Source organism: Buteo buteo, chromosome 22, assembly GCF_964188355.1.
Source record: "Buteo buteo chromosome 22, bButBut1.hap1.1, whole genome shotgun sequence".
In the NCBI taxonomy this organism is placed as follows: Eukaryota; Metazoa; Chordata; class Aves; order Accipitriformes; family Accipitridae; genus Buteo; species Buteo buteo.
The window spans coordinates 8,454,241-8,477,467 of NC_134192.1; the positions used below are offsets into that span (position 1 = coordinate 8,454,241).

The following is a 23,227-nucleotide window of genomic DNA, read 5'->3' on the forward strand; positions in this document are numbered from 1 at the left end:
AAAAAAACCCCAAAACCGTATACTCTTCTACCAGCTGTCACGTAGCACTGTAGAGCCCTTCACACCAGGATCCTGAATGCAGTCAGTTGTATAATTACTGGAAAGGAGACAGAAGTGAAATAGGCCTAAATGGATTGCAGTAATAAATAAATGAATATAAATAAATAAGTGGAATAAATAAATAATGTGGGGTGGAAATGCACAGAAATGGAGCCAGAGTCTCACTGACAGAAGTTTGAGGTTTTCCCACTTGGGTGAAAAAGTTTAAAATGCCAATATTCCAGTGGTTGTGTAGGAAGCAGTAGTATGCTGGGGTATATCACAAGAGATGCTTGCCTTGTTCTTACTCTTTCTTTAGGTATCTGCTTTTGGTCACTGTTGAAGACAGGATACTGGACTAGGTGGGCTTTTGGCCCCAGCCAGTCCAGCAGCTCTTATATTCTTCTGTCTCTATGTGCACTGGGCAACGTTTTCTTTGTTTCTTTGTACGTAAGGTGAGGAGCTCCATGTTGCAGGGACTGATTCACAGTCTGAAATTCCAGTGTAGCCTGTCCCCGTAGGCACTGGCAGAGAGGTCCCCGATACCAGCATATAGCGGAGCAGCGGCTCTTCTCGCAAGTGCAGCTGATGCTTTCTCTGGAGAGCAGGGCGGCTCATAATTGTGCCCAGCAGGATAGCGTACGAGGGGAGACAGGAGAAATTTTGAAGTGGGCACTTTTCAAATGACAGCTTGAGGGACCAGCTCTCACTTGCCTGAGCTGTGCAGTGTCTGAAAAATGCTGGGTGTGATGCAGAGAGATGAAGGGATGCTCTCCGTAGAGGTGGGGAGAGCTTCCTGCTGTGTGTGAGTGGTCCTCAGGCTCGAGTCCGTTCAGGCACATCCACAGACTAATCAGCTTGCTTTTGTACAAGAACCTTTAAGTGTAACTAGTGAATGTTAATTATGCTCACTTTTGAACATGTGTATGTGGGGGTTTTTTTCTTTTTGGTTTTGGGGGCTTTTTTTTTTTTTCCCCCTGAAGTAGTTCTGTTCATTAATTGGAGTTTGTTACCAGGCAACTGCTAAGCAGCAGAGTGGCAGATTTCTCAAGGACGAGAGTACCAGATGGAATTGAACTGAAACCCCAAAGCACCGTCGCAGAACAGAAGGTAATTTGGCCATTTGTAAGGGGGTGGGTACAGTGGGGGGGGGAGTCGGATCGTTAATGTGTATGATAAACACTGTATCCATTTCTTCTCGGCAGCATTTTCACTCTGAAGTCCTGCTCTGTCATTGCAAATTATAGCTATAAGCCTTGAAAAAATGTGTAGTTTCAGGTTCTGTGCTTCCTGTAAAAATGCTTACATTTACCTACGAAATTGCACTCCTTTCTTTGTCCTTGTTACTGACCTGGTAGTAGTTTCTGATGTCAATGTATTTCTTGAAGGCACTGGGCAGGTTGCAAAAAGCAATACTGTTGATTATTGTTGGTGTGCATTGTTGCTATTTTTAAAAATCTTCACTTTTTTATTCCAATTTAAAGAGAACTACTGCTTACTACTTAAAATATCATCAGAAGAGGGGGAAAAACACTTCATCTCTCCCTACTGGCTTAGCACAAATACATGTCGTCCTCTCATGTGTCGTTGTGGTTCCTTCCCAGCTGTAGTTTCTAGCAGAGACTTCAAGTCATGTGGATTTTCCCCCGTGATAAATATTAGTGCAGAAAAGATGAAGACGGACAAAGCAGAACAATGTTCTTTGTGGTTGGAAACCAAAAAAAATTACAGTAATAAGACTTGTACTCAGCATCAGAGCACTTCTCGCATATTGCTGAGGGTACTCTCATTTCACAGATAGGGAAAATAAATTGCTGTGAAACTGATGTTTTCCCCAGAGCTGCTTGTGTGAGCTGTGGCAGGGCTAGGAAGAAAAAGGACTTTTCTTTACCTCTGGTGTGATTTCTAAGCTTCAGACCAGGGTGGCATCCTTCCTGACTGGGGAAGGACTCCTACTTTGCCTTCGTCCCACCATCTTCGAGGAGGAAAGACCCTGCTTCGGAGAATTAATTATAAATGGGGCAAAGCCAGTATTTTTCTTGTGGCAAAATCAGCCCAGTGCTTTCACTTTCCCCTGATATCTGGGCACTGGAAATGGGCTGCCTGAGGGAAAGGAGAAGGATGGAGTTGTTGAGGCCCAGACTGAGGATGAGGGAGGATGGAAAAGAGTGGAGGTCACATTCTGGTGGGTTTGGAGAGGACAGTGCGGGAGGGAGAACAGACAGATGACTGCCACTTCTCCTCACAAATCTCTCCGATGCCTTCCAGTCTTCTCCCTCTTTCTCACAGAGACTCCTGTCCTTTGCTCCCACCTCTGTTTCACCAACCACAGCCATCATGAGTGTCCACGACTTCTTCCAACATACCTTTCCCTGGCCCCTCAGCATGAACTGGTTTGAAGTGGTTAGGGTGTACCAAATGATTCAAATGGGGGTTTGGTTCAGTTCAGCTGAACCTGACTCAAAACTGAAAAAAAAGCTCCATACTGGCTTGATTCCCTAATCTCAAATACTGACACGTATGTTTTGGTTTGGGTTGGGTTTTTGTATCTAAATTAAGATGTTAAATACTTACAGCTTCAATTTGATTTCTAGTTAATTACTTGGCTTTTAAAAGGCAAATGTCTTTTTATTTAGAATTATCTACTTTTTTTTTTTTCATATTTTGGCCAGCATTCAAAAAAGCTGATCTGATTTCAGTAGGTTGTTTATCAAAGTCAGTACAATGCACAGACTTGCCTTGAATTCAACCAGCCAGAAACTACTCGAGTTTGGTGGTGCTTTTTGCTTCAGTGTAATTTAGGAGGAATTTTCTAGTGTAGCGCTTGACTCCTGTCACTCTACGTTCCGGTGCCAGTGGTGTTCAGGTACCCTGACTGATCACAGCCAGGGGTAGATCCCTCTGCACTGCCCTCGCCATCTGGGACACCGCTCGCTTTATACATCCCATCTTTCTTCCTCTCAAAGCTTTCAGCCATGTATTCCCAGAAACCGACCTCTGACTCGGTATTTTGTGCTGTCGGGGAGAGAGCTTGTGTGGCGCCTCACAACCTTGCATAGTTTACAAGTGTTTCCTTGAGGCTGGTGGGATCCTGTAAGGAGGTCTGCAGTACCAAACATCATTGTACTGGAAATGCTGGTACTGGATCTTGCTGAATGTCATTCTACAATAAGGTCTCCTAATTCAGTAAATGGAAAGTAGCAATGAAATGAATGGTGAGGGGCTTGGAACTAAATGCAGGTCCAGAATCAAGAAGTACCTACTTGTGACCGTGGTAGGCAGAGGTCGGATCAGAATGCTGGGACAAGTCATTTGATTCTGTCTCAAACGTCTCTGAGGGTGAAGTTGCTTCTTTACCTGTGGCTGAGGTAATGTAGGTGAGGAACATTTGTGGAGCACTTCAGCAGTTGAAGCCAGTGTTGATGTCTCCAGTGTTTGCCACACACTTTTGTATTTATTTTTTTTATTTTAATCTTTCCATAGGGTTTGTCTTTCCACAATGCATCACACAGAGCACTCCTCCCATAAGCTCATTAGTTATTGTCCTAATTAACAGGGTTGCGTAGTGCATTGGAAGTATGCTAAATGTGGAGTTTAACTGTATGTTCTCATGTGCAGGATCAGATTCTAGGGAAACAAATTTCTAGCCCCCAAGAAGGCCTCTGGAGTGTAAACAACCAGAACTATCTCCTGCCAGATCTCCTCCAGCAAAGCCAAATTTCAGACTCCTCTGTAAACCCACCAAAAGTGCCACTGACTAGCCAGGAAACTCAGAACAAACCTCTGAGTAAGGTAAGAGATAAATTACAGATCAAATGAATTGTACCATCGTTTTCCTCCAACCCTAAGGAGCCTGAGATTGAGAGCCTTTTAACTTCACCTATCCTGTCTCTTTTTATGATGAGATTTTTCACCACATCCCTTCTTTTCTTTAGAAGTTTTATCTAGGTGACAGAGAAGAAATCTTGAGCTCCCTAACAGATTTTATTGTTCAGCTTGTTTGCCCCCATCTCTCTCTCTGCTCGCTTTTCTTTCCTTCCCTTTTTTTTCCCCCTTTTACACCGCCGTGAGGGTCTCCTGGGGAGAAGTGTGTCACTGGGGGCAGGTAACAGCTCTGTCAGGGGTCACCTCTTAAAAACTGCCTTACTTGAGGCAGCGGCGTCCTCCTCGCTGCGAAGAGATTTGAGCAGTGCCCTGTTGCAGGTGAGACAGCAGGGAGCGAACGACGTGCTCTTCTTCTGGGGGCTGGTTATTTCAGCGCCGTGCCTGGCTAAACTCCCTGCTCAGGCCTCCCCTTCTGTCGCTGAATTTGTACCATGTATCTCCTGCTTTAAGACTGCTCATCATCTCTGAGCAAGCCACATGCCATTTCTTCTGAACCTCGGAGGCGTTGCGCCGCTGTGTGCTGTCTGGTCCCCTAGCATCGTCTTCCTGAAGTCGCTCTTGTTTTTCATTGTAGGCCCCCTGCACTGAAAGCACACCTTCAAAGAGCAGTACATCGTCCACAGCATCGTTTACTTCATTCATAGATCCTCGACTTCTGCCAATCACCCCTCCCACCAGTCCAGTAGGACCTTCCTGTAGTTCTCGTGAGTATGCTTTACCCTTCTCATAAAATGTCACTCCTGGTTTCTTTCTTTTTTTTGGAGTGGGGAGGGCCAATTGCTTGGAAATGGAAATTCTTAGTAACATCGTCAGAAATTGAAACTCCGCATCGCTATGAATTTTCATTGTACTGCTTTTGCCCTTCTTCCAGATGTGGCTTGCTCTACTCTGCTGTTACCACAGTGTTTACTCAGGAATGCCTGGGGAATCTTCCAGATTATTTTTTTTTTTTCTCTGACTATGTAATGCTCCTGAGGTGTTTTCTCACCCCTCTGGGGTTTCTTTCATTCGGCCATAAACAGGTCAAATGTGAGATGTAGGCAAACACTCACATTTTTCATACCTGCATATGTCTTTCATTCTAGCATCTGGTGCAAAACCTGAACCTGTCAGGAGGGAAAACGCAAGGAAGGGCTCTGTTGTCAACGTCAACCCGACAAATATCCGCCCGCAGAGTGACAGTCCAGAAATTCGTAAATACAAGAAGAAATTCAACTCGGAGGTCCTTTGTGCTGCTTTGTGGGGTAAGCTCAGAAGTACTTGGGGATGTGGATGGAGGGAAGGCAGCAGCAGGAGAGGCTGGCAGTATACGCCAGGCAGATTTTACAGCTGTATTGCACCTCTCCTGTCAGAAAGTCCTGGAGTGGATCATTGAGTAGATATCACTCGCGTGACACTGCCTTCCTGGTAGAAGATGGCAAACAGATGACATGCAGTTGTGTCGTGGTTTAACCCCAGCTAGTAACTAAGCACCACGCAGCCACTCACTCTCTCCCCCTCACCCTGTGGGATGGGGGAGCAAATCGGGGGAGAAAAAAAAAAAAAGGTAAACCTCATGGGTTGAGATAAGAACAGTTTAGTAGAACAGAAAGGAAGAAACTAATAATGATAATAATAACAATAATAAAATGACAAAAATAATAAAAGGATTGGAAGACACAAAACAAGTGATGCGCAATGCAATTGCTCACCACTCGCTGACCAATGCCCAGTTCGCTCCTGAGCAGTGATCCCCCCAGTTCATATACTGGATATGACATCACATGGTATGGAATACCCTGTTGGCCACTTTGGGTCAGCTGCCCTGGCTGTGTCCCCTCCCAACTTCTTGTGCCCCTCCAGCTTTCTCGCTGGCTGGGCATGAGAAGCTGAAAAATCCTTGACTTTAGTCTAAACACTACTTAGCAACAACTGAAAACATCAGTGTGTTATCAACATTCCTCTCATACTGAACCCAAAACATGACACTATACCAGCTGCTAGAAAGAAAATTAACTCTATCCCAGCTGAAACCAGGACAAGTTGCAAAGGATTTTGTGCATCAGAATGAGAAAATGTTTTGATCAGGCACTAAATTGAAACTGTGCTCATTGGAAGAACCAAAAGTTGCAAATGTTTGAGTAATTTACACGGCTCATGATACTTACTCTTGTCATAGCCGCGTACGAGTACAGCTGATCACACTAAGCCCTGACCCAGTGGAAATAATCCAAACCTGAAGCCTTTTGCTGCCATGTCTGTTAAGTATTCCAAGAATCTGAAGAAGGTCAAGCGTCAGTCTTTCCAAAAGCTTGGCTTCCTTAGTTCCTGCTGTCAGTGCTTACTCAGAACCTCGCTGGATCACCCTTTTTACAGGATCAGCTTCACATGGTGTAAAACCAAGATGAGTGTAGTCAGGCCAGTTTTCAACAACTGTAGACCTTGTCCCAGTCTCACACTAGCTAAGCTCTTGAGTTGTTTTAACCGTCTTTCTACTTCAGAAGAACAGATGTATTCTGTGGGACTCACCCAGCCTTTTACTCCTCCTCACTTCTTGAGTCTGGAATGGAAAATTAATGAAGTAGATGAAACATTATCCAAAGGAAATGTAGATTTCCAATTTACAGCTTCACGGATTTTGTGTAATGTATTTTTGTAGGAGTCCAAGATTTTAAATTAAGAACAGAGCTGTGTGGTAAGGTCTGTAATTAAATGTGCTTTGCGGCTGAAGAGCACCAGGTACTTGTCACAGACCATTGCCAGTAGAGGAGTTGGCTTGTTACAGCAGGATACCTCCTGTCGTTTCTTTAGAACCTGATTAGGTTCTATTAGGAAACGTAGCTGTCATGCCAGCCGAACACAATTTTTGACATCCTCTCATGTCAGCAACCCACTGGAGCCTTTGCTTCCTTGGGAGCAGTTGGATTTCAGATGGATTCACTCCTTTAATTTGGCATTTGAAAGCACTCTTGCAAAACACAGACCATTTTCAAACAAATACTCCACTTCCTCCTAACAGCAGCCCTTCTTCCCACACGTTTGGCCCTCTGTGATTTGAGTGTTGTATTTGGGAAAAGAGGGGTTTTTTGGTTTGGGTTTTTTGGGGATTTTTGGTGTTTTGTTTTGGTTGTTTTTTTTCTTTTTAATTGGTAGAGACCCTTAGATCATTTAGTTGGATCTCTTGTGTTGCCAGTGGAGTGGTGCTGGACTGGAACTTTTGCAGTGCTCACAGGCACTTTCCAAGGTCACCTGAGAAGTTCAAGTTCACAAAGCATTTTCCTTTTTTATTTAAATCAACATTGACTTCAGCGGAACTACTCATCCTTCAAGTTACACGGGTATATAAGTGTTCTGCTGGGTAAAAACTGTAATGGTGAGATCCTTTTTTTTTCTATTCATTTTTCTGGGAGGTCATCCACAGAGCAACAGAGAAATTATCAGGTACCATTAAGTGAGACTAAGTAAGAATCAGTTCTCAAAACAGCGAACACTCAGTGGCCTCTGATTTATTAGGTGATTTATGCAGTACTTTTTTCTGTGTATCAACAGGAGTAAATTTACTGGTGGGAACAGAGAATGGATTGTGGCTGCTGGACAGAAGTGGGCAAGGAAGAGTTTATTCACTGATTACAAGGAGACGATTCCAGCAAATGGATGTTCTGGAAGGACTCAATGTGCTAATTACTATATCAGGTTAGTTCAGTGTCTAAAAGTATCTGACCTGCATTGGGGTTGGAAGCAATTAAAAAGAAGAATTAGGTTATAAACTAGGTTGAGGAATTTCCTCTTACAGAAAATCACAGGACAGTTATTCTTGTTAATAGGAAAGCTCTCTTGAATTTTTAACATTTAATCCTCAATTCAGAGAGGCTTTGGGGTATTTCATTACCCAGTTAATGTGTAAAACGGTTTGTGGGAAGTATGAAGTGTTTCATATCCTTAAAACAAACCGGTTCTCCGCAAGTTATAGTTTGTCAGTCTGTTTGCTTTGTTTCTGTGATGGGTGAGCACCTAAGTGCAATTCTATTAAAATATCATTAAATGAGCTCATTCTGTGTTCAGCAAGATGTAGGAGCAGAGAGTGATCTCTGCTGTGAAAGCATCAGTAACATTAAATGGAGTAGCGTCTTCAACCTCTGCTGGCAAACAGCTTGGACTCTGCCCTGCAAGATACTGAGGCCCTTATTCCCCATGGGTGAGAGTGGCCTCAAAGGGTGCTTAGTACCTAACAAGGTCAGAGATGTCGGTCCAGCAAGGAATGGCAGCTCCTTGTCTCCAATCCAGACTCACCGCGGTAGGTGACAGTGAGAGCTGTTTGTCCCATATTGCCGGGTCCAGTTGCTGACGTGGGACAGTCCTTCCCTTTCAGACTGACCTGTGATCCCAGGCTGCTGTTGCCCGTATGTACTTATGAACTAAAGCAACAGAAAGACTGACTGAGATGAAAGATGACAAAGGAATTCTCACCTGGAAAGGTATCCAAAAGAAAATAGCTGCTTGTAATGAAGATTGTCAGTTAATTAGAACTAATTGAGTCACGTATTCAAAATGGCCATTGTAGGCCATACCTGTGTTCCTTCTTTCACATCAAAGAGTAAATGCCAGATAGGCTGATTACTTCTGGTAATACATTCATCTATAGAGACCTATTCTTTGGCCTGAGGGAAGAATTTTAGTCAGGTGTGAAAATCTTGCATGAAGCTTGAGTCACAAGGTAAGCGCACGTGTGCCAAATGCCATAGGATCGCTCATGTTCCAGTTCCCTCCTGCGTGTCACCATCACACAGGGCTTTTCTTTTGTGCTGCTGGACTCTTCTCTCACCTTGATGAGGCACGCAAAGACCCGCTGTACTCCAGGTCACAAAACTCTGGGGTTTTGAGAGTGTGGGAGAGTTTGTACTTCAGTGAGTTAAAGCATTATGTCTGTCTTCTCTTCCAAATCCTAGGGAAGAAGAATAAGTTGAGGGTATATTACTTATCATGGTTGAGAAATAAAATTTTGCGCAATGATCCAGAGGTGGAGAAGCGGCAAGGCTGGATATCTGTAGGTGACCTGGAAGGCTGCGTACACTACAAAGTCGGTAAGGACTTTTTGGTTTTCCCTGGACGAGCTGCTTAATCATCCTCTTGCATCTCATGACACCAGCATTTTTCTTCAGCTCTGTTTCAGGATTGTATTGGGCTGAATATCTCTGAGTTCTTTCAAACCTCCTTGTTTTACATGGCAGATGCTTTGCTCCCTGTCATCTCAAGTAGTATCTCTTCTTGCAGCAGTTACCGGATGATCTTACTGGAATCCCCTGTGACGGCTGGAAGAAGAGACTGCCAGCCCTGGTCTGTTGCTCAGTCAGTTGTTTAGAAGTTCCATAGTTACTTAAGGTTTTAATTAGACTGATGTTTTACACCTCCATGCTATTCAGCTTCCCTCCTGGCTCTGAGTAACTGCTAAGAAACTGGACTAGTGAAGTACTAGTAAATCATATTTGTAGGATGTCCATAGGTGGATCAGATTGGATGTGTTACAGCTCATCCCTGTCTCTAGATCATAAAAGACCTAAATATACCTTTGTTTAAACTTACACACTGGAAATGGTACCATAGCAGTTGAAAAACCATCTTGCTTTTATTTGGCTTTCAGGCAGTTCATTCTTGAAGATGAACATCAGTATTGTGATAGTTTCTGTCATTTAACTGCATGAAGGGGTGTGATATATAGCCAAGTTTTGCTTTGGTGAAAGATGGTATGTGAAAGTGGCACTTTTTTCAAAGTCAAATAGAGAAATGATATAGAGGAGCGCAGGAGGCAGTGAGGTGGCTGGCTCTCATAAATACCTTGCTTGGTATTTTTTTTGCTTTTATATATCATGGCTTTAGAAGTGGCAACAGTTAAATCCAAGAAAGAATGTGAAACAGATGTGCGTTGCTACTTTCTTTGTGATTATAGCTAAGCACCCACATATTCCACTTCAGTTGTTCATCTTTGGGTTTGGTGTGGTTTTTTTTAAAAAAAAATTAAAAAATAGTTATCCTAAAATTAGGTAGGAGCTTCTGTGTTTACATATGACAAGCCATTCTTACTTTGACAAAACAGCTGCTGTTTTTTTTCTATTGGTGAATCTTCTTGTATCTTGACCTTTGGTTTTACAGCCACTTGTCCAGGTAGAAGAGGAAAAGGATATGCTGTTCTGCACTTTGGTGGAGTTTAGGGTTTTTTTTCTTTCTCTGCCCATGTGAGATTTTCCTGACCGGCATCTATCCTTATCCACTCTTCATGCCTCTGCTGTGTGTTTGGCTAGTGTGAACTGTTCCTTTTGTAAGCAGCAAGGGCTGATCAAGCCCTTCTCCCACAGAAAACAAACCTTACTTCAGTAGCATAACACCTGCATCTTTTAAAAATCCCTGCCAAGCAGACACTGAATATAAAATGAAGGGTGAATGGGTTGGAATGCAATACCCTAGTGTTCTGTTTCCAAAGCAAATGTTTGTCTATGGCAGAGTGAAAAGACAATGTACAAAGAAGCCTTAATTTTCAATGCATGATTCTTCATTTATTCTCGATGGGCCCAACATGACCTTAATCAACTTAGAGAAATTGCTCATGTCTTAAATGCTTACTCATCTTAGAAACGTGGGAGTCCTTCGCCCACACTAGCACATGGGGATTTAACCCCCACACATGAACAATGAAATGAAAATTCATCCTGCAGAGTGTAACAGAATTGTTCAGCCGACAACCACCGTTCCTCCAAAAGTAGCTTATTCACAACCAGCAATGTTGGTGTATGTTCACACTTGAAAAATAAAGTAGGGTTGGCTTAGCTGCGGGGTCAAGACCTTTTTTTCTCGCTAGTAAGATTTTTTATTTTTTTTTTTTAATAGATATATGAAAAGCAATATGTAAATGTTGTTAACAGTCATCTGGCTTTACTGAGAATAAATGAACTATAGGTTTCAGTCAAGGTATTGTCACTGGTGATATTAAACATTGATGTCCAGAATCCATTAGTCTCCCTTGCTGGATAATGTCTACCTCTACAAGTAGTCCATTGAAATTATTTCCTGTGATGAGATGGTCTTTGATTTAAGCGTCTGTCTAGTACCTAAGGAATTGTTCTTCTTGTATTACAGTAAAATATGAGAGAATCAAATTCCTTGTAATTGCTTTGAAAAACTCAGTGGAGGTTTATGCTTGGGCTCCAAAGCCTTATCACAAATTCATGGCTTTTAAGGTAAGTGAAACTTCACTTTGGTTCAGATTTATCACTGTCTCTCACTGTTTCTCATCTACTCTTTGCTTTTGCTTTTTGTTGCTTTGTATAACATTTATTTCTAGTTAAAGATAAAATGCATATTCTTTTAAAGAAAATGTAGCTCGTTTGACATACATTGGAGATGGCAGGCATAAAACTGTCACAGTCATGATTCTGTTAGATGTGAATAACTTGTTTCAGTGCTGTGCCAAAATGTGCATTGGAGTTCACAAAGTTGATGCTGATTTCCCTCAAAGGAGGAGGAAATTAAACATGAACGGTACTCAGCCTAATTTTTGCCTAGTCCGTTTCTAGAATCTGGATTTTTTTCAAAACACAAGTGAATTATCCAGCTCTCCTTACAACTCAGTGGCTCATGGATACTTAGCTCCTTAAACGTAATGTATTATTTAACAAAAATAGCTGTTTAACTTTTGATTTTTGAAAATTCTTAAGATCATATATGTAGATCTGTAAACCAACAGCTTTATTGTGTTATATAGTGTATTTTTCTTTTTCCAGTCCTTTACCTCACTTCATCACAAACCACTGTCAGTTGACCTGACTGTTGAAAATGGACAAAGATTAAAAGTCATATATGGCTCACTAGTAGGCTTTCACGCTATTGATGTGGACTCTGGATCTGTGTATGACCTGTACCTTCCAACACACGTAAGATACTCCAAAAAATTATGTAAATGCCTCTGTTTTTTGGGCTGTATATTGATGATGATCAGGTTAAGAGTTGTGCTGTATTTCAAGAGACAGGGTAAGAGAATAATTATTCTATGCCAGCTAATAGAAAACCACTTTTCACATACTTTTATAACACTGAATTTGTGTTAAAAGGCTTTTATCACATTTAGAGTATCAATTTTAATGGTTTAATGTCAGAAAGTCTGTTGTATGGACACAGTACTATTTTTAATTGATATATCCTGGAAATTTAGGACTTAAGCAATCAAAGACACAATAATATCTACATGAATTTAGGTGACTTTTACAATCTGCCACTGTGCTTTTCAAGCTTGCTCACAAGTTGATAAATTATCACTGAATTGAGCTGATATTTGGCCTGGATTATAAAGACTGCTGCAACACATTTTAATCTTGATCCACTGCAAGCATGTTCCCCTTGCACCAATGAGTACCTGTAGCTAGAGGAGCCAGGTATGCATGTGCACCCATGAATAACCCCGATTTCTTCACCATGGAGCAAAGTTGGATTTGTTTCACATAATTACAGATCCAGGCTCTGTGTGCAAAATGCGATTTGCCTTTCAGTCGTGACTTTGCAGAAACCCAACTTACAGACTAAATAAATTTGCTGATCATCTTACTGTTAAGTTGCCTGTGAAATCAGGCCTTAAATTCAAACAAATTTTTACATTTTTCTCAGGATTTTCTCATTAGATTGTCAAGAAGTTGGCATGAAGGTGTTGATTTCAGGTTGATGTGTACATACTGCATTGTTCATCTGTTCATTGAGGTGATGGTGATCACTAAATTCCTGCTTAAACTCAGATAACAGCAAAGTAATTCCCTTGCAGAAGTGAATGACTGGCACGGGGCTGTCCCATATGAAGTCGGTGCTATGGTTTTAATCCTTTTGTTTGTTTATTTGCTTATTGTTTAGCTGTTAGTTCTTTTCAAAGCTATGAGTCCCAAAAGCCAGAGAAATTTGGGGGCTTAGGTCCAGAAAAGTAGCAGGTTCCCATGGCTCCAGTCTGAGGGGAGGCTCCTGGCAAGGAAACTTCTGTGCACACTTGGAAACCTCCCTGAAGTCAACAGAGGTCCGCAGGGGCAGAGGGTCAGCTCATCCAGGTGCCATGGCCTCCTCGTCTCCCAAGGCACTGTCCCCCAAAGTTATGCTCAGGAGGTCTGAAGAAATCTCATCCCAGATCTGCATGTTGCAGCCTGCGCCTTGAACCCTTTCATTTTTTAACTTCTTTTTCTCCACTCTCAGCCCCACGTTTTCAAACCAAATGAAAACCCATGCCTCCCATGCAAGCCGCTTGATCACTCTGCTGCCCTGACAAGTGACAGCCTTCAAACTCTGTCAGACCCGTGGTTTTGATGGACACAATGTTTGAAGGTGGCTGTTAAGTTTATAAACTTCTCTTAATTAGAAAATAACTTTTCTAGCTGTTCAGAACAAACTGTTGAATCACCTGCCAAAAAGCTTGTACTGTTGGGTTTTTTTAAGGGATTTAGTGTTTGTTTTGCTAGAGGGTTTATTTAATCTGACAATTAGTAGCTTTGTTAACTATGCAACCAGGAAAAATTCACATCAGTTTATAAATCTAAGCGTGGTGCCTGCATACCATTCCTGGAAGCTGGTTGCTGAGCAAGGTGAATAATGACTTGTCAAAAAGATCATTAGCATAATTGCCCAAGATAAGAAAGGCAAAGAAAAAAGTGAACCTTTTTAGAAGCTTTAGTTTTTCAACAGGCTGCAAATATAATTATGTACCTGATGAGAGAGATTTCCCAGGTGACCGTCCTGAATATGTGGGGCACCTTTAAGACTGACTCCCTTTGTGTGTGCTCTTCAACCAAAAGTTAGCGTGTACTAAAAATATATTTTCCCTTTAGAGTCTTAGACCTGAAATAAATCTGCTGCTACAGTGGCTCTATCTTCTTCGGTATTTTATTATTTTAAAGAGCATCTGCTAGAGTTGGATAATTCTCTCAAGGAGCTTTGTGGTGGCAACAGACCAGACTTTTAACAGGCTGACTTTAGATACTCTTGCTTTCTGGTAGCCTCTTTTCCTGGTTCCCCACCTCTTTCTTCATCTCTTACCTGCTTCGATCGCTCATGCGAGTACCAAGGCAACGCATTAAAATTGCTCTGCGACTCTGGATACCCGTTCTAGTGTTACGGATAGTTGTTGCGGAGGCACGGAGTCAAGTGGTTGGCCTGAGTGTATTCAGTTTGGCAAGTACAGCTTCAGTGCTTCTTTTACTGTTCATTGTGCCCTTACGGTGTGCATAAATGTATGTGCTTGAAGAAAAAAAGATCTGTGTGTTGCTGGCTTGTGAAAATGATGTCAAACTCCCGTCATGTGCTTCCTGTAAAAATATTAATTGTAGTGGTTTTAATTGACTCTTTAACATCCTGTTTTGAGTAGTGCTTTAAAGAAGGAAATGCTTTGTTACTGTTTTTTAAGGCTGTCCTCTTTTTCTTTCAAAAACGCTTTCATAAAACCCCACCTTCATGGTTGTGTACTTAGACTTTTTTTTTCACTTGGGACATGTTGGCTTCTGGGAGAGATTCTAGTGCATTGAACTGCTGTTAAAATAATTTGTGAGAGTGAAATGCACTGTTCCTGTGGCATGCAGAAAACGTATGCTGAACAGCATTTAAATGGGGAACTATTTTTAGTGAAGGATGTGGGAAGGGAAGGACAGTGTGGCTTGTATTTGAAAGGTCCAGGTAACTTTTCAACTTACTGTAAATATTGTTAAATTTACAGGTTTTAGCTTGTAAGTGGGGTTAGGGAGATAGCATGGAAAGTGAAAGCACAGATTTCCTGCAAAGTGGAAGCTTTCGTCCTTCCTCCATCTTCTGAAATAATTGCAAATTCAAATTTATTTCACCTTTCTTCTATTTTTATAAGGCAAGTGGTCTGTAGTGACAAAGTAAATATTATTGTGTCTCAGTGGCTCCATGGCTTCTTGAAACCAATTAGTACTGGTAAATATAAAGTGAAATATTGAATGTTGATTTGTTTGCAAACCTACTATCATATTCAAAGGGGGGAGGAGGGGAGAAAGCCTGTCTCAGTGGCCAGCGAGAAAACTATACAGCCTTTCTGAAAACACGCATTTCTTTCACTTTCCATGAGCCATGAGCTAGTTCTTTTTATTGCTCTGCCATGCTAGTTAGATTGATGTAGTCACTAAAACTGCAGTCCATTTTCTGATATAAATCTTAATAAAATATAATTCTAGATCCAGGGGACTATTCGCCCACATGCCATTATCATCCTCCCGAATACCAGTGGAATGGAGCTTTTACTCACCTATGAAGATGAAGGCATCTACATTGATATATATGGGCATTTCACAAAGGAGACTGTTTTGCAGTGGGGAGAAATGCCAGCATCTGTAGGTATGTATGAAAAATAGCACTTTATAAGATTCTGCTGCGTGAAGCCCAACTTCTTTATGAGGTTTGTATCCACACGAAAGTGGGTGTATGGCACATAAAGCAACTTCTGAGCAAACCAGGTGTGTAAAGTGTAAACAGATTTATGCATGTTTGTGTTAAAACAGCCAATGATTGCAATAGGGTCTTCACATTTGGATTGTAGTTTGTATTCTTGTCACGCTGTTTATTGCATCGTACCTTGACCATACGGCCAAACTTCACTGAGGATGCAGTTTACCACCAGTTTTCACAGAAAGAATTACGTGAATTAGAGGGGTAAAAAGGTGCTCTTGTTTCCTACTTTGCTTGCTCATAGCCTATAGCGTTTTATGTAAAAATTCACAACTATAGAGAGGTCAATTACTGAAGAGGTCTGTAACTGCTGTCAGATGGCCCCTTAATTTTATCACTTTAAATTCACAGTGCTGCCATCCTAGGGTATTTCTAATAGATTCTCAGTCTCCCTGTGCTTGCAGTTGGCTTTGTAGGAGGAGATTCTGACTGTATTGTAGCCAGGACAGCTGTTTGTTTCACCTTCCCCAGAGGGCCTCAAGTTAACAGTGTGGGGAAAACCAAGAACAACACAGGCAGATTTTTGTTTCTATTATTTGTTGCTTTTAATTTCTTTTCTGGCTCACTCCTGTTCTTCTGCATCTTAAAACAAACATACCAACAAACACAAAAAGCCCAAGACACTTAGATTGTACAAAAGCGTATTATTAGCCTGACAGAAACTGGATGCCACAGTGAAAAATTGAGGATGTTCACCTTTCTCCTTTCACTTCTAGCTGGGTAGTTTTAGGGAGTCCATTAAAATCAGTAGAGTAACACCCTTGAGTAAATGCAGGTTTGACATTTGTAGAGGATTTTCAACAGTTCTGAGGGCGCACACCTCTGGAACACAAATTGCTACAAGACAACTTGTTTTTTGCACTATTTCAATAAATTTCAGCAACAAAACTGTTTCAGTTTCAAAAAACAGGTATAAGGTTGTAAGCTAACTATGTAGTGTTTCCTTCCCTTCACTGAATAGCCCTATCTCCAATTTTCAGCCCATATTCAGAGCTACAGGATGTAATTAAAATGTATCAAGTCAATTCTCCTTTTTTCATAGGAATATCTAATGGTCTTTGAGATGTTGAAATTTTACATCCCCTCTGAATTAATGTTAGAAACACAATAAGAAATAATCAGTAATCAAAAAGCAATTACTCAGCCAGAGTAAGAAGAGTTCTAATGAGAAATATTGAATGTAATTGGAAGCCGCACTGAGGAATGCTATCTGAAGGAGACAGAAGCTTTCAAGAAGCATGTCATTATGGGACGTGCTTCCTTAGGCCTTAGTAAAAGTAGCAGGCTTACTTAACATGAACATTTTCTTCAAACTGTAATGTTTTACCCACCTTATGGTGTGCATATATGATGTATGATTTTCATAAATATTTAAACCCTCCTTTGTTTTCTCAACAAAACAAAGAACTCCTTTTTCCTGCCTTGGGAAGAAACAATTTTAAAATCAGCTGCATGTATGTAAGTGTCCCGCCAGAGATTAACTCTGATCTCACGTTTAGTGCTTTATAAACCACGGATGTTATTTGTAACTATTACAGGCTTTTCCAGTTGTATTATTCTTACTATATGCTATGTCCTAAAGAGTCACTGTTACTAGAGAGATAGTGTGTTTCAAAGATAGATGACACGTAAGGAACAAAGGGCTTTCTTACATCCTGCTTTAGACAGGGGGATAATGCAAGAAGGGTCACATAGATCTATGACTCCTACTTGGAAATTTGCAGTTTGTGTCACAGGGCACTGATGGCTCTCAAAGCTTTTTCACTTAATCTAGATGGAGTTTGCAGGAATGCCTCAGAAGTGGACCAGAGAGAGCTTAAGTCCTTTTTCCTAATGTTGCTGAAAGTACTGAATCATCAAACTCACAGCTATGAGAGAGAGGCTTGTAAAGCATTCTTGTCGGCTGGAAATCAAACTGCCTTAACTTCAGTAAAAATTTCCTTGCGCGTACCCAGCTGGCATTGAAGTGATTAAAGCTTCACTGCTTTGGACCGGCTGAATATGTGATCTTTTGTGCCAGTTAATTACTCTAATTTAAAACATCTTTCAGTATACATCTGGCTAGACATGATATTCTCAATTTCTCAAGGTTGATTACTCCTTAATAGAAGGAATGCCATTTGGACATTCACCTTTCCACGTGCTCATGCAGCTATTTCTTCTGTTCTTCAGCACACCACTATGATAATCATTTGCATGGAAAGCTCTCAGTACAAAATTGCCTAAGTATTTTTGTTGCAGTATTTTAGGGCAGTTAAATAGGAAGATTTTAGTCCAGTTAAATGGGAAGAGGATGGAGAAAGATGCTTCTGAGGGTGGCATCCTGTCTGGTGAATTTTAGTATATAGAAGTTAGGAGTCTTGTCTATGTGAATAGTTTAGATTTTCTCTGTAGTCAGTCTAGAGAAATGGGCACCACCAGATGGGAAGGTGGTGCCCATCTAGGGACAGGGGGCTAGGACAGGTATAATGAAACATCCTGCTGAGGAAGGAGAGGGTGAGTTAGATGAAATGTTTTGGATGGTAAGGTTAGGAGAGTTGAGTAAACAGCTAGCTCTTTGTAGAACTTCTCCCAGTGCTCAGAAAGCAAGACTGTAGGTTTTCTCTGGAAGGAAAGGTGTCTGTCTCCATCCATCTGTCTCTTTTGTTGTTTATACTTCTGCAGATGCCACAGCTGAAGGGAGGCAGTCTTCAAACAGCCCCTCTCAGTTGTCATTTGAAAATTTTCCAATATGTTAGCTTGAGAACCCTTGTGTTTCTGCAGCACTTCTGGTATCTCAGAAATGGATTTCTTTGGAACAGAAACTGTCAATCCTTGTGATGTGGTACAAGATTAATTTGACTTCTGATTGGAATCACATTTCCACTAAAACCAAATTAACCCAACCTCTAACTCAACACACAACTCAAACTTTAAACAAAGAGCTCTGTTAACTATTATTTTAATAATTGTTTCCCACTAGCTCCTGTTAATTTTCTTGATCCTTTGAAATTCTTGGCTCCAGACAAAAATGTTAACTATTACGAGAGAAGTGTGAGTAACTGTGTTATTTGCATGGTCAAACTTAGGGAGAACGTTTCCTAAGAGATCCCATTTTCCTGGAATTTCCAGACACATTTCAGACCTCCTAAAGTCTGTTATCTTATCCCAAAATTTTGACTCTGTGTTTCAGAGATAGAAGGGCCTTGTGTTAACTTCAGGGTGCTGTCTAGTCATCCTTTGCTCATTTCTTGATTTCTTTAAACAATTATTTTGAAAGAAAACTTTTGTAGTTGGTGAGAATTTCTTGGCTAAAAAAAAAAAGTTTGTATTATAATTGATGGATTTAGGGCAGGGAATCTAAATATAGCTTACTCTCATAGTCTTTATGTTGGGACCTCTGTGACCGATCTGTTAAGAAGAAACTGGGGAGAGGAAACTCAAATCCTGTAGGAAATTAAAATTGTAGAAGTACTTTATCCGTGTTTAATCTAACAGATATTTCACATATGTAGGGCTAAATACAAATATAGCTGTAATATTTTCTCTATATAAAACAGGATTGAAAAAGGGTTTAAGAAACATCAAGTTAATAAGATTTGGGAGCACTTTTGCCCTTTTGTGTGAGTAATGAATTATTTACACTATGTAGTCTTAAAGGGTTGGCACAAAACTGGATATTCCCAGCGTGGGGAACCAGTAAAAGTCCTTATTTGCTTTGCCATGTACATACTAGAAGCAAAAAGGATGTTATGCAGAGAAACAGACATCATTGTCAAAAAGAGGTTGAATTACTGCCTCTGTGCTCTGTCAACATAGTCACCAGTTCTTGAAACAGTTGCTGTCCAGCTGGTGCTCAGAAAATGCCTGCTGGTATCTGAATGATTCTTGTTGGTCAGATCTCCTATGCACTTTTCCCCAGGAAACAGCAAAAAGCATCCAAATGAGCAAACTGTCACCCCAGATACATTTTTGGGTTGGGCTATCAGTTCTACTGGAATAATTACAAAGGAGTGAGCAACAACTGAGAGCAGAGAAGCTTTGGAACAGAGATGCATAGAAACATACATATTTAGGAAAAAATAAAAATTTAGTCATAAATTTATTCCTAGCTTGCTTGGGGTGGTTGGGGAACTGTTTGTGTTAGCCCTTTGGCCAGTGCAATCTAACCAGAACATACAGCAGAAAACCACCTGCCTTCTACGGCCAATTTCTTAATTCGTCCACTTGTGACTGTATTCAGCCTTAGGTTTTTTTCCTTCTTGATTTTGACTCTCTAGCCTCTCTCACGTAGTAAAAGTTCTCCACAGCTGTGACTGGAGGAAGAAAAATACCCACTTCTATCCAGGTAACATAAACAATAGCAGTAAAACTATAACAGAATTGCACAAGAGAAATTACCGACTCCTTCCTCAGTTTTTCTGCCCAAAATTGCTTAAAACTTTGGGGGCAGTAACTTTTAAAGCATGGGCAACAGACAGAAGTACATGCAAGTAGCTCATGAGTCCCTAATCAGTGATCAGCAGCATCGCCGGAGAGCTCAAGGCTGGGTTTCAGTGGGGACAAGCTTTGCTACATCACAGAACACTTGGTACCTCTGTGGCTTATTTCCATTCCCAATCTTCAACATGTATTTCTCCCTTCTATTTGTCTAAAAATAAATAAATAAATGTGCTTTCCCCACGAGTGGGGAACCAATAAAAGTCACGATTTCACAGAGGATATTGGGTTTGACTGAAGGGCCAAAGAAGGATTCTGTAGAAGTGTACTCAATTTTAAGATCTGTATGGTCTCTAATAGCCGCTATCTTTTACTGTCAGCAAAGTCACTGCTGGATATTCTCCTCCTAATGTTTGTGCCCAGCTGCATATTTGCCTGAAGCAATTTTCTCAAACATGTGTACAAAAGCAAAATTCAGTAGCTTTTTTGCATTGAATTTCACCTATGCACATACTGACTGAATTCCAAAAAGGAATTCAGTAAAGCAGCGTACACTCTCTTTTACCCTGTGAAATGGAGTTTGATATCATGACTCGGGCACACAAAAGTGGGTCAGTTGCCTGGGGAATTTTTGGAGTCTCCATCACTAGAGGTCTTAAAAGGTCAGGTTAGACAAACAACTGTCAGAAGTGATACTGATGTGGCACAGAGATACGGATGGAAGAGAAGGTGCGTTAAGGTCCTTTCCTGCCCTATTTCTGTAACCCTAGTCAGAAAAGCCCAATTATACGATATTTTGCTAAAAGCTGGTCTGATTCTGCTCTCAGGCAGAGGTCAATTGGGAATAACTGCGTAGGCAGTGATCCAAATTCAGTATATGAGATCAGAAGAGGGACTTTTGAAGGGAAAAAGTTTAAAAAAGAAAAGAAAGATTAAGAAGGGAAGTGAGAATGTAGCAGTACCTGGGTTGGGTGTACCAAATGCACTTGTCTCATTCAGACTGAGTATGCTACTGCTGTGAGACTAAGATCATTATCTCATGTCAGTGACACTTCATAGAAGTTAATGGATCCAATATGGCTCAGTAAATTCTTTCTCCTTTCCTGTCTCCCTCAACTATTTCCCCTTGAAGTAGTCACTTCCCTGAATAGGGGCTCTACTTAATGTTAATACACAGTGTAAACAGGAAATACCAAGTCTCGCCCCAAGTTTAGAGCATTTCTAATGCTTTCGTGATGTTAAGAAACTGATTTTGAGCTCACGTTGCTATACTAACTTTATGGCATATATTCTTTGATGTCCAGAGAGTAATGCTGGTGTAAGTGGTGTAACAAGAACCACAACTCAAGCACAACTGTAGGTCTTTTAAGATATGCAGTAATCTGCATGAAGCAGGGGAGCTTCAGGTAACTCTGAATAACTTTGTTCCAGTATGTTAATCAATACTGGCACATTGGTCTGAGTCAGTATGTGCCTTTTCTCCTGAGCTACTGTCCAAAGGACCAGAGTGGCTGTCTAAGTCTAGGGTTGCTACAAACCAGTACAATCTTCTATTGTGTGTAATATAAACACCCTCATATGTTGTCAGGTGGAAGCATAGGATATTTTTATCTAAAGTTTGTTGAGGTGGAAAGTGGACTCAAAATAACTATTCCTAAGTTGCTGCTCATGGTATAGGAGCTTTTGTTCCAGAATAAGACAACTTTATTCTGAGTATCTAATTTGCTCTCAGTTCATTTCACGTGAAACACCTGTAAGTGCTCCCACATGGGAAGATTATCAAGACTCTGTACTGACCTTTGAATTCACAGCCTGCTATCCTCCAAATTAATTTCCATGTATAGATAAATCCTTAGAACTAGACAACCCCACAAATGTTATAGTGGGACCTTTGTGTTGGCATGTTATTCCACAGATGCAATTTGAGAAAAAACTTTTTGATTCTGCTACAAGAGTGAGTTTTTGTGCTACTTGGACTTCAGCTGAAATTTGCTATTGTCAGTTGCCAAGTTCTCAGTATATTGGCCAGCCAGCAGAGCATCAGTGGCTGAGCTTGGTATATCTGTTTTATTACGTTCCTATTGTAATACTGCTTGGAGATCAGGTCTCTTCTGAACATGGCAGTAGTGGTCCAGTCATCGAGGGCTTTCTATCCGGATGACCTAGAGGTTGCAACAGACCCTCATTAAGCTGTTACTGAGAGCTGCAAGGATGCTATCAAACTGAAATCTGCCAAAGGCATGGATACAGCTGATACAGACATAGCATATTGACAACCTGAGCGCAGATTTCATGTAGTGGAAAAGATAAGGAGACTTATGAGTGGATTAGGTCTTTGTTGCTGGACCTATGTGACCTATACTAAACAGCGTAGCTGTAGAATGCTTTCATGCTCTTTATATACAGGCACCGGCCTTGCTGTCCCACCCCCCAGAACCCTAGTGTGCCTCTGTCTCTGTTGTGTTCAAAAGTGAAGTTTGAAAAGGTTAATGTGGTGTCAGTTGTTACAAAAAATAGCAAATGTCTGAGTATTGTTTCATTTTTATCTTCTTCACTTTGTGTGGTCTGCGCCTACCTTTTTAGATACTAACTGCACATTGCATGGGTGGTGCCCTGGTACTGCTGCAGTGATTCAGAAATGTTAACGATAGTCATCCTCGTAGCCTACAGCAGTAGCACCCTGTTGTACAGCCTAGGAACTGAAGCGTAAAGAAACGATTTTAAAAAGTATGGATTTCAGGTGTTTGATTTTTAGAAAATACCCCTTCCCCCCTTCTCTTCTCCCGCTTATCCTCAGTTGCTTGCTGCTGTTTTGCTTTTCCAACAGAATGGTTTCTTCCCATTTCCACAGGACTGGGATACTGGGAAAGCATTTTCTTGCTCTCAGCTTTAGTGGCAGGGAAGCCCTCAGTGTGCACAAAGAATAACTGAAAGGAAAGTATACTAAACAGATTTAGGGGAAATTTGTAGACTTTAAGGGAACTAAAATCCCAACATTGTAGCCAAAATACACATGTTTCCAAGGAGGTCTGACAAGAATTATAAAGCAATGATTCCACGTTAATATTATATCAACAACTCCTAGAAGGAGGATATAGTGGCTCAGCCACGTTGCTTTTATTTTCTGCTGTCCTTCTAAAGTAGGATCACAGGCTGTTGCTTCGTAGATCAGTGTGTACTGAAAGTTTAACTTTTGGACAAAAATCTAAATGAACATGGAAGGTTTAAAGAAAGAGACTTGCTCGCAGTAGTAATATAGGGCAGGCAAGCACCATCCACTGAAGCTAAAACCGAGTCAAATGCACATGTTCCCTCCACATCATTTCAGAGCACCAGAATTCTCAGACTAATGAAATAACAGTTCATAGTTCAGCAAGGACAGTTTCTGAGCATTGACTATCAGTAGAGCCTAACTAATGTGGTTTTACCT

The 23,227-nt window shown here is 41.0% G+C and overlaps 1 protein-coding gene across 3 annotated transcripts in view; it reads left to right on the forward strand.

Annotated features, from left to right (window-relative positions):
- NRK (Nik related kinase) overlaps positions 1-23,227 on the forward strand; it is a 109,648-nt gene that overhangs the window by 80,651 nt on the left and 5,770 nt on the right. For all 3 annotated transcript variants that reach the window (XM_075054523.1, XM_075054524.1, XM_075054525.1), the window contains 9 exons: positions 1,056-1,149; positions 3,658-3,831; positions 4,499-4,628; positions 5,010-5,168; positions 7,453-7,596; positions 8,850-8,984; positions 11,032-11,132; positions 11,676-11,825; positions 15,108-15,267. In XM_075054523.1, coding sequence (XP_074910624.1) covers positions 1,056-1,149; positions 3,658-3,831; positions 4,499-4,628; positions 5,010-5,168; positions 7,453-7,596; positions 8,850-8,984; positions 11,032-11,132; positions 11,676-11,825; positions 15,108-15,267 — 1,247 coding nt within the window. The remainder of the gene's footprint in view (positions 1-1,055; positions 1,150-3,657; positions 3,832-4,498; positions 4,629-5,009; positions 5,169-7,452; positions 7,597-8,849; positions 8,985-11,031; positions 11,133-11,675; positions 11,826-15,107; positions 15,268-23,227) is intronic.